Source organism: Asparagus officinalis, chromosome 8 (assembly GCF_001876935.1).
Source record: "Asparagus officinalis chromosome 8, Aspof.V1, whole genome shotgun sequence".
In the NCBI taxonomy this organism is placed as follows: domain Eukaryota; kingdom Viridiplantae; phylum Streptophyta; class Magnoliopsida; order Asparagales; family Asparagaceae; genus Asparagus; species Asparagus officinalis.
This window is the reverse complement of record NC_033801.1, coordinates 122260805-122272867: the sequence shown is the minus strand read 5'-3', so window position 1 is coordinate 122272867 and position 12063 is coordinate 122260805. Positions and strand designations below refer to the sequence as shown.

Sequence of the window (12063 nt, the reverse complement as noted above, 5' to 3'; positions counted from 1 at the left end):
CTGGAGTCGAGACTTCCGTCGGGCAATTCTTGAATTGACTTTTTCTCCCGGGGAAAAGTCGGGGCTTGATTCACTTGAAGGCCACTTAGATTTTCCTTTATCAGCCATGTTGATGGTGACTTCAGGGAATTCATCCCCTTGAATAGTGAGCTTCTTGTTGAAACGTCTCGGTTTGGGCTTTGACATTTCAGTAGAAAGTCTCTGGAACACAGAAACTTTCGGCGGAATGGCTTTAAAGCAGTTGAATTTAGGCAACACTGCTTTGATAAGTTTTTCACATACATAATGACGATTCGTTTCTTGAACAGTCCTTTTATGTGATTTGTTTCCACCTTTAGTTTGATAGTACAACTCGTCAGCATGGTGACCAGAGCAACCTATCTTCTGTTTTTGTGTTTGAACCTTGTTAACATACCCAGGATGGTTTGTCGTCGCCCCTGAGCGATCCAAGATTATGTCAAGAGTCACACATTTAGAACCACCCCCTTGCGGGTGTGGAGTATTAACGGGCTCCGAATGCTGATTTTGCACAACTCCAGACTTTGGAATCCAAACTTGGTAGAGTTTTGGTGGTTCTTTGGCCATCGTTTTCTTGTTCCTTTCTCGTCTTTGTTGTAATAGAGCACGGGCATGAGCAGCGTTTGCGCGACGTTTTTGTATACGTTCTTTAAGGGTTGAACGAGCCCTTTTGACTGTAGTCCATTCCTCCGTCGCTAATTTAGCAGAGATATGAGTGATTGGTCGTTGAGACAATTGAACCACTCGATGCTTCCTCGACTCTAGGTCCGCGTGATAACGAACCCCGTCGGTTTGTTCCAATGCCTTAGCCAATTGACGAGCGCGGCGTTGGCGTCGCCTTTGACGAGCCCTCTTTGTCAGTGGCGAATTTCGATCGAATGACTCCTTAATTGGGGAGGTATGCTGTTGAGCAGAGCTGTTGCGAGTAAAATCTTCAGCAACAATCGGGCCAGAGTCTTCATCCGTCGCATTTGATAACTTCAACGAAGATGAAATCTTTCTGCATTTGCGAGGCGAGGAAGACTTTACAGATAAGGACGACAAATACTCCTCAAACTTTGCTTGGTCGAACTCGTACTCGACCGTTGATTCAACCAGGATCTTGATGATTGGTTGCGACACGACGGTCTCGGCAGCGAGACCGTTGGCTCCCACTGTGGTCGCCAGTTTGTTGTCGTCAAAAATTGGTTTTGCTGTGGAATTCATTATATCTTCAGTCGATTACAATAAATTCAAAAAAAGAGATAGCCTTTTTATAAGACTTCTTTTACACAACAAAAGAAAAATTACAACTCTTGAGAAACAAACGCAGGATCGTTGTTTGGATCGCTGCTTGCGTGGGATCTTTGCCTGTGCCGGGGGTGCGTTAGCCCGTGGACCATCAAATCACAGATTCTGATTGAATCGTGAGGGGCTTAATGATTCTTCCTTCGTTTATCAAAGTGAGAATTTGAAACGATATCTTATCAAGGTAAGATAGTCGTTCTTCTTGAAATCAAGTCAAAGCCTGAATATCAAGGAGTTGCCGAAGCTCGAGTACTCTGCCCTCTCTGCTCTGAAGTGCTCTCAAAATGATCAGCCCCCTCAAAAATGGCCTTCGGGGGGTATTTATAACCCCTAGGAACAGTTGGCGGAAAACAGGCTCCCGAGACAGCATTTGCTGTCTCGGCTGCTGAGACAGTGTTTGCTGTCTCGGCGAGCGAGACAGTGTTTGCTGTCTCGGCCCGCGAGACAGTAAATGCTGTCTCGGAAACAGTAACCGTCAGGCAGTTTTTGTTTTAACTGCCTTCCCACGTTTCAAACTCCGTTATTTTGGCAGTTATCCACGTGATTCTCGCCCACGACGTTTCCCACGCTCTTGAACAGTTAGTGGTCACGTGTAGGGCAATTACAAAGGTGGTTTTGACCATCTGAAAGCTGTCTCACGCGCGAGACAGTAAATCCTGTCTCGCACGGCGAGACAGTAAAGACTGTCTCGCGTGGGCGAGACAGTAAAAGTCTGTCTCGCCCGCGAGACAGTAAAGACTGTCTCGCGTGGGCGAGACAGTAAAAGTCTGTCTCGCCCGCGAGACAGTAAAGACTGTCTCGCGTGGGCGAGACAGTAAAAGTCTGTCTCGCCCGCGAGACAGTAAAGACTGTCTCGCGTGCGAGACAGTCTATACTTGTGTCCTTCTGCCTTTTTGAGCTGTATTCGGATATCTCTCAGCATTTTTTGACGCCTACAATGTGGTTATGAGTTCTATTTGGAATCCAATTTAGGGTTCAGTTGGGTAATTTCTTATTCCTTTCAAAGTCTGAATCTTTCTTTGCAATTTGGAGTTAGTTTGCAATGGGAGAAGAAGGTGAAAGCAACAAGTCGATGGCAAGTACAATACAAGTTGGTTTTCAGAACACTAAGATTAGTGTGGTGAAGTATGACAGTAAAATTAACTTTGGTTTGTGGATGAGCGACGTACAGGATGCACTCAATGCTCAGAATCTGGAAGAGACCATCATGATCCATGAGAGGCCACCTAAATATGAAGAGGCGGTATGGGAGAAGATGAATAGGAACGCTTGTGGGGTAATCAGGTCCTGTTTGGAACAGAAACTGAAATATGATGTGATTGGGGTGATGTCTGCAATGAAGATGTGGGAAATTCTCAATAACAAGTATCTCACGAAGAGTGTTGAGAACAGGTTGTACTTGTTGCGAAGACTCTTTAGATTTCAGATGTCCAGAGGCACCTCACTAGAGGCGCATGTGAACAACTATACTAAGTTGTTGTCGGACTTGGCAAATGTTGATGAGAAGATTTCGGATGAGTACAAAGCTATTATCTTATTGGGATCCTTACCGAATGAGGAATATGATACCTTCGTGCTCACTTTGTTGAACGGGAGATCTTCTATCAGCTATAGTGAAGTGACTAACGCATTGACCAATTACGATTTGAGGAGGAAGGATAAGGAGACTTCCTGTGCTGGCACTTCAGGTGAGACCTTGTCGACGAGAGGTAGAAGCCCATATCCGAAAGGTGGTAATAGAGAGAGGTCAAAGTTAAGAAGCCGCCATCAATTAGCAAAGAACCAATATGCATTCTGCAAGGAGCAGAGATATTAGAAGAGAGACTGCCCGAAGCTCAAGGAGAAGGAGAATGGTAAGAAAAAGGGCCCTAAGGCCAATGAGGTGAACGTTGCGAAAGGCGATGATTCTGATGATTCGTGTTTTTCTCTACTGATTACTCCGGAGGTGAACCATGTGTATGCATCAGATTGGATGCTTGATTCCAACGCTACTTATCATGTGACCCCTAGGCGAGACTGGTTTGCATCTTTTAAGAAAGTCGACGGGGTATTGTTGTAATGGAAAATGATCAATCCTGTGGTGTTTATGGGATAGGTACCGTGCGAATTAGGATGCACGATGGAGTAGTCCATGAGTTAAAGGAGGTGAGATTTGTTCCTCAACTAAAAAAAATCTTATCTCAGTTGGAGCTTTGGAGGCGAAGGGATTCAAGGTGACTTTCGAAAACACTGTAGCGAAGGTTACTAAGGGATCATTGGTGTTGATGAAGGGAGTCCGCAATCGGAATTTGTATTATCTGAAGGGAAGCATCGAGATTGGCCAGGTTGCTTCGGCTATTTCAGAAGCGGACATAAGCAGACTTTGGCACTATAGGTTAGGGCACACAGGTAAAAAGTCACTGCAGGCATTGTGCAAGCAGGGGCTATTAAAGGGAGTCAAGAGTGGGAAGATTGAGTTCTGTGAGCACTGTGTTCTTAGCAAGAAGACGAAGGTAAAGTTCGGGACTGCCATTCATCATACGAGGAGTATCCTGGACTACGTGCACACAGACGTTTAGGGTCCCACTAAGACTGCATCACTTGGTGATTAACATTGGTTCGTCACGTTCGTTGATGACTATTCTAGACATTGTTGGGTGTACACCATGACGAAGAAGAGTGAAGTCCTAGATATATTTGTGGAGTGGAAGAAGATGTTAGACCCTAGAGGGGGGGTGATTAGGGTCTTATGCTAATCTAATCCGATTTAAATACCAATTAAAACTAATTAACAAGTTCCTAGCAAATATGAAATACAATAATATATGTGAGCTAGGATAAGCAATATACACAAGGTGATATATCCTATATGATAGAAATATATGCAAGGATATATAAACAATAAGATATATCCTAACAAAGAGATATAGATAATGTATGTGCAAGGATATAAAACTAACACAAGGGTAAACAATATGAACTAGATAGTGGATCATATAAATTAAAACTAACACAAGGGTAAACAATATGAACTAGATAGTGGATCATATAAATAATGAGCTAATGACAATTGCGACAAGAAATATAAACACAAGTATAAATAAATGCCAAGGCACACTCAAACACACGATATGATTACGGAGTTCGGACCTTTCGTCCTACGTCTCCGCTCCCCACTCCCGGGGAGAAATCCACTATCACAACCGGGTTTTTTACGTTCATCCGAATAACGTTTACACCTCACAGTATCAGTTTTCAACGCTCACCGATCAACGTCACTCCTCACAGTCGGTTTTCTAGTTCACCGAAAACTTCACAACACACTCTCGGTTTTCTAGCTCACCAAAAACCTTACAACACTCACAATATAACAAATATAAATTTGTTCTCTATAATAGATGAGAACTCAATTAAGCACAACTCAATGTTACAATCTCTCACAACCCTAATATATTATATATGCAAATACAATAAGCTCAAAGTGGGTGTGTGTAACAATGAGTGAAATCAAAATTAAATCTAAACTCAAATATAAAATCTAGCTTAAGAACTATGATAATCAAACAAGTATAAAAGAGTTAGAAAACTTCTCTATAAACACAAAGAAGAGGATGAAGAGGATTGAGAATGAATCCCTCAATCTGCAGTGAAAACTTCCTCCTTTGTAAACAGAAACTCAATCTTTTAAACAAACAGTAAAACCCTAAACCCTTGTTTAAAAACTTTGTTTAAAACACTTCTTGATTCCTGAAAAGAGATCAGCAATTGGGTATTTATACCCACTCAAGATCTCAACAAAAACCCCAAACCAAATGACAAAACAGCCCCAGAAAACAGCTCAGAAAAATAGCCGTTAGAAGCCAACGGATCTATTGTCGGTCGACCGGAAATTCTGTCGGTCGACCGATGGAGAGCAAAAACCCGAAGAAACGATCTGGACCATCGTCGGTCGACCGGTGCGATCGACCGATGGAGCTTTCGGTCGACCGCACCGGTCGACTGACAGACTCTCTGTCGCCCAGTGATGAAAGATCAAATGATCGGTCGATCCGTCCGGCCGACCGAATACTGATACATAAAAAACAGGTTTGAAAGCTGTATATCTGATTTTGAAACGCTGTTTAAAAGTATCAAATAAATTCTAAAAAATGTAAAAACTTTGAGAATATTGAAGAACAATGATTAATAAACACTGCTACAGTGACTGGTTCATCAGAAAGGACCTCCCAAATGAAAAAATATCATCATTTACAAAATAGTCCAAACATAAAAATATGAGATACTTGAATTTTGATGTTTTGACATAAACCAACTTTTGAAACTTTGTAAAATGTTTTTATAGAGCTTAGTAAAACATTGTATAAACTGATATTCAATCTACAAACTAAGAATATAATATTTTCATAAATTGCATATTCTAATCTATCAATATATACAAAACACTAAATATGATTTCATTAATATAACTTTGTTAAAGACAAATCATATATAGGCACATAAACATGAAAACAAATAGTATTTTCTAATTCTATTCATTTGTTTTCATATATAAACTCAAAACCTATTAAACAAAAACATATATGTATATATATAACTATATATATACATAGAAAAAAAAGCCAATAACTATATATATTATATATAATATATATATATATAGTATATATATATATATAATATAATATATATATATATATATATACACGAAGAAACCAATAAATGTGTGTGTATAGATAATTGAGCTTAAGGTATTAACACACATAATATAAACTCCTAAACTAAATTACCCAAGCTTGATTTTGATCTTCATTGAGCTCAACTTGGTACACGTGTGGATGAAGCTTGAACTTGATCTTTAACTATGAATTGCAAGGCTTCAACCCGACATTCCGCCAACCTCCATTGGATATCATCGTTGAAGCTCTATTCCATCCATCCTCCTACACGTTGTTTGCCTAGAATAAATACGAAAACACAAATACTAGACAAACAACATTAGAAGTAAATTGTTTGTTAAACATCATCAAAACAAGAAGGCCAACAGAAGAGATTGGAACTGCAGACTGGGGAGAAAGATCAAGACGTTGCGATCCGACAACGGTGGTGAATATACTTCAGACCCCTTTCTGCAGCTATGTCGAGACGAGGGCATAGAGAGGCACTTCACGGTTAGTTATACACCACAGTAAAATGGGGGTGACAGAGAGGTTGAATCGATCTTTACTGGAGAAGATCTGATGCTTATTGTCGCAGAGTAGTTTTGAGAAGATCTTTTGGGCTGAGGTACTTACATATGCGAGCCACCTCATTAATAGGCTGCCTTCATTTGCGATTGAGGGAAAGACCCCTATGGAGATGTGGTCGGGAGAGCCAGCACATGACTATGACCAGTTCAAGGTATTTGGGTGCCCTGCATTTTATCATGTGAGAACAGATAAATTGGAACCTCGAGCTAGGAAGGTCATATTTGTAGGATTCAAGCGTGGTGTCAAGGGATACAAGCTTTGGGATCCAGTTGATAAGAAGATTATGCTGAGTAGGGATGTCACATTTGATGAGGCTTCTACCTTGAAGTTTTCCAGCTCTCATCAGGTGGAGAGCGACCCGACGGAGGAGATATCACAGGTGGTGGAGATCGATGCAGCTCCATATTGTCCAGATGGTACAGTATCTATTAGAGTGCCGACTGAGGTAACGTCAGGTGAGCACGATGATGACACGGGGGATACGAGTACTGATGTGCAGGATCAGGTTCAGGATTCGATTATGGTTCGGAGACAGAGGAGAAACATACAGATGCCAGCACGGTCTGCCGACACAGTTACGTATGCACTTCCGATGGAGAGTATCGATGAGTTGGTGCCTATTCCATTCAGAGAGGCCGAGCAGAGTTCGGAGGTTGATTCGTGGTAGGTGGCTATGCAGGAGGAGATAGAATCTCTTCATAAGAACAATACATTGGACCTTGTTAAGCTTCCAAAGGGGCGGAAGGCAATTGGTTGCAAGTAGGTATACACGAAGAAGGAGCGTATTGAAGGCGCTCCATTGAGGGTCAATGCTAGGTTGGTTGCGAATTGCTATGCACAGGAGGAAGGAATAGATTATAATGAGGTTTTCTCTCCAGTGGTGAAGCACTCTTCGATTCGGATTTTGCTAGCTTTGGTGGCACAATATGGTTTGGAGTTAGATCAGTTGGATGTGAAGATGGCATTTCTTCATGGTGATCTTGATGAAGAAATATATATGACTTAGTCATTGGGATTCCGAGCTGTAGGGAAAGATAAATCGCTATACGGTTTGAAGCAGTCTCCTCGGCAGTGGTATAGGCGATTCGATGGTTTTATGATTGGTCATTCGTACACTCGGAACCAGTTTGATCCTTACGTATATTTTTGTAAGTTGAAAGAAGGTGCGTACATTTATTTATTGCTATATGTTGATGACATGTTGGTTACCTCTATTTCCAGGTCGACTATAAATGAGTTGAAAGTTCAGCTTTCAAATGAGTTTGAGATGAAGGACTTGGGTGAGGCGAAACACATTCTAGGGATGGAGATCGACAGAGACAAGAAGAAAGACATAATTTGTTTAACACAGGTGGCTTATTTGAAGAAGGTTCTACAGCGATTCCATGTTAGCATGGATACGAAGCCAGTTGGTGTACCTTTAGGAGCCCATTTGAAGCTTTCAGCTGGTCTTTCACCGAAGTCAGTTGAAGATCGAGAGTTGATGTCGAAGACTCCATATGCGAGTGCGGTTGGGAGCTTGATGTACGCGATGGTATGTACGAGACTAGATTTGTTACAAGCAGTAAGCATGGTATCGAGATACATGCACGATCTAGGAGTGGGTCATTTGGACGCTGTGAAATGGATTTTGAGGTACATTCGAGGTACGCTCAATGTTGGTTTAGTTTATGAGCGGCACACTACAGGTGGGCAGTCATGCATTGGCTATGTTGATTCGGATTATGCTAGGGATTTGGATAAGCGCCAGTCTACTACGGGGTATGTGTTAACTTTGACCCGTACGTCGGTGTGTTGGAGATGCACCTTACAATCGATGGTGGCTTTGTCTACGACGGAGGCAGAGTATATGACAGTTACGGAGGCTGTGAAGGAGGCTATTTGGTTTCGAGGATTTTTTGAGGAACTTGATATATCGCAGAGGTCCGTCACTATTCATTGTGATAGCATGAGTGCTATCTATTTGGCGAAGAATCAGGTTTTTCATGCGAGAACGAAGCACATTGATGTTCGTTATCACTTCGTTCGAGATGTTCTTGAAGATAGCGATGTGAAGATTGTGAAAGTCCACACGAAGGATAATCCGGCGGATATGCTCACTAAGGTGGTTCCAAGCAACAAGTTTGATCATTATCGAAACTTATTGCATATTCATAATTGTTGAGGCTGTTTGATGTAGAACACTTAGCAGACACGTTTATGTCAAAGTGGGATAGTCGCAAGCCCAAATGCGGGCCTGGTCGAAGAAAATAACTTGTTTCGAAGAAACGGCCGTAACTTTCAAACAGTACGTCGGAATTGGACGAATTATATATGAAAATCGACTATCTCGATGAGACGGAGCCATCCAAACCAACCCCCGTGGGTTTGGCTTGTGTTCTTAGTTTTGCTAAATTCCTTACGGTTTGAGAGATATTTGTATTTTTATCCGTTTTTACTATTTTTAGTAATATTTTAGGAGTCTGTTTTGTTTAGCAAACAAATCCGATTTGATCTCAGATTTGACCGGAGGTCTTTCCTAATCATAAGGAGTCTTTTTAGGAGTTTTAATGTTTTAGGAATTCTTTACCATTTTTGGTAAGTTGAGAGTCCTTGTAGGAATTAGAGTCCTTGTAGGAGTCTTATTTCTTTTTCTATTTAAGAAAAGTCTTGTAAGCTCTAGAGGCATAACTTTTGATTAATAAAATTTTATTTTTCCTCAATATTTCTTCATGGATTCGAAGCTCTTCGTGGATTCGAAGCTCTTCGTGGATTCGAAGATCGTTCTTTATGGATTCAGAGAACACCCTTGGTGGATTCCGAGGTTACAACTTTCGCGTTGCGTCAATTAGTATCAGAGCCTTATTCCTCCGATCCGATGACAGGTGATGAAGCCCCTATTTCTCGAACTGAGTTCGACGTGCTAAGGACCAATGTCAATCAGATGAAGACTATCATGGAGCGACTAGCTGCGGCAGTAGAGCGTCTGGACATGACAGGAGATCAAAATCGCGTTGATGGTCGCCAACGACGTGAGATGACTCCGTATGAAGATTCCGACAGCGAGGAAGATCATTATGCACCCCCACGCCATGGTGGTTATCGTAGAGACCGACGACGAAGGGATAATTATGACGTTGGAGGTTTCAAGATGAAGATGGATCTGCCATCTTTCAACGGGCAACTGCATATTGAAGAGTTCCTCAACTGGATTGCAGAAGTAGAGAGGTTCTTTGAGTATATGGAGATCCTAGAAGAACGCAAGGTAAAATTGGTGGCCTACCGACTCAAAGGTGGAGCTTCAGCTTGGTGGGAATCTGTTTGTCTGAATCGATCTCGTCAAGGGAAGCCGAAGGTCGAAAGGTGGGAGAAGATGAAGAAGCTACTGAGAGCCCGTTTTCTTCCAAGTGATTATGAACAAGTATTATTCGGGCAGTACCAAAATTGTAAGCAAGGTGGAAGAACCGTGGATGAGTACACACAGGAATTTTATCGGCTGTCATCCCGCAACAACTTGAACGAGAGCGAGGCCTAACAGATGTCTCGATATACAGGGGGATTAAGGATGGCAATTAAGGATCGTGTATCTCTACAACAGACCTATACCTTAGCAGATACAGTTAGCCTAGCCGAGAAGGTAGAGCGACAACTCGGACGAAATAGTAAAGGATCATGGGTAGCTTTCGATGGGTCGCACACGAGTTTCAAACGTGGTGGAAGTAAACAGCCTCAAACTGTTTCCGAGCAGGATGCAACAACGGAGAAGGGCAAGGGTCCAGCGACAACAAAAGCAAAGAAGCCTACCCCAGCGAACTCTTATGCCAAGCCTGACCCGATCAAGTGTTACAGGTGTGGACAGTCTGGTCATCGATACAATCAGTGCCCTAAAAGAGGTACTGTGAACATGGTGGATCATGAAGATGAGGATGCAGACCGAGACGATGATGAAGACTATGATAATGGGTTGGACGCTGATGATGATGGGGAACAACTCTCATGTGTTGTGCGGCGACTATTGTTGGCTCCAAAAGCAGAAGAACCATCACAGAGGCATAACATCTTTCGAACGAGATGCACGGTGCAACAGAAGATCTGTGATGTCATCATTGATAGTGGGAGCAGCGAGAATATTGTCTCTCGGCACATGGTTGAGAAGTTAGGGCTGAAGACGGAGAAGCATCCCGCTCCTTACAAGATTGGCTGGATTCGCAAGGGTAATGACATACAGGTTGATGAAGTGTGTCGGGTATCCTTTTCCATTGGCCGAACTTATGTGGATGAGGCATTGTGTGGTGTAGTAGAGATAGATGCATGTCATATGTTGTTAGGCAGACCTTGGCAGTTTGATGTTGATGCCACGCATAGGGGGAAGATAACATTTACATTTTCAAGAAGGATGGTCACCGAATTGTGCTCAAGCCTCTAACCGAAAAGGGGCCTATCAAAACCAATGTGGCTGAAAAGAAGAATTTCTTGGTCGTTAACAATGAAGACTTTATGAAAGATGTGAAGCAGTCTGATGAGATTTATGCCCTTGTAGTTTTAAGAAAAGAGGAGTCTACCACTGCCGATATTCCACTTGAAGTACAGACCCTCTTACATCAATTTGATGCAGTTATGCCTGATGATCTTCCTTCTGAATTACCCATGCTTAGGGACGTTCAACATCAGATCGAATTTATCCCTGGATCTCGACTACCAAATCTGCCACACTATAGGATGAGTCCGAAGGAAGGAGAGATTTTGCAGAAGCAGGTGGATGATTTCATCCAGAAGGGCCTTATACGACCTAGCATGAGTCCGTGTGCAGTGTCAGCACTACTAGTCCCAAAAAAGAACGGAGAGTGGCGTATGTGTGTGGATAGTAGGGCTATCAACAAGATTACAGTGAAGTATAGATTTCCTATTCCACGCTTGGAAGACATGCTAGACATGTTATCTGGTTCAAAAGTGTTCTCCAAGATAGATCTCAAAAGCGACTATCATCAGATTCGGATTAGGGAAGGAGATGAGTGGAAGATTGCTTTCAAGACAAAAGAAGGCCTGTACGAGTGGTTAGTTATGCCTTTTGGTCTTTCTAATACCCCTAGCACTTTCATGCGATTGATGAATCAGGTATTAAAACCCTTTATCGGCAAGTTCGTTGTAGTTTACTTTGATGATATCCTGATTTATAGGCAGAGTGAGGCTGCACATCTGGACCACTTGAGGGAGGTAGTAACAGTTTTGTAGGAGAACAAGTTGTACATCAATATGAAGAAGTGCAACTTTATGATCAGTAGCCTCGTGTTTCTAGGCTTTGTTGTTAGTGCAGAGGGTATTCATGTTGATGAAGAGAAAGTTCATGCTATTAGAGATTGGCCTACCCCGAAGACTGTCAGCGAAGTTCGTAGTTTTTATAGCCTAGCAACATTCTATAGGAGATTTGTAAGAAATTTCAGCAGCATTGTAGCACCTATAACTGAATGCATGAAGAAAGGAAAGTTCAATTGGGGGGAAGATGCAGATCGTAGCTTTGCACTGATCAATGAGAAGTTGTCCACCGCACCTGTGC

General features: G+C 42.2%; 1 protein-coding gene across 1 annotated transcript; it reads left to right on the top strand.

Annotated features, from left to right (window-relative positions):
- LOC109821832 lies at nucleotides 10075-11741 on the top strand. Its single transcript, XM_020387987.1, has 2 exons — nucleotides 10075-10755; nucleotides 10875-11741. Exons 1-2 carry the CDS (start codon nucleotides 10075-10077, stop codon nucleotides 11739-11741), a joined length of 1548 nt encoding a protein of 515 aa, XP_020243576.1.

Coding starts and splice junctions, on each gene's coding strand:
- LOC109821832 (XM_020387987.1), top strand. CDS start 10,075: ATGGCAATTAAGGATCGTGTATCTCTACAACAGACCTATACCTTAGCA. Junction 10,756..10,874: donor AGGTTGATGAAGTGTGTCGG/GTATCCTTTTCC, acceptor TGCCACGCATAG/GGGGAAGATAACATTTACAT.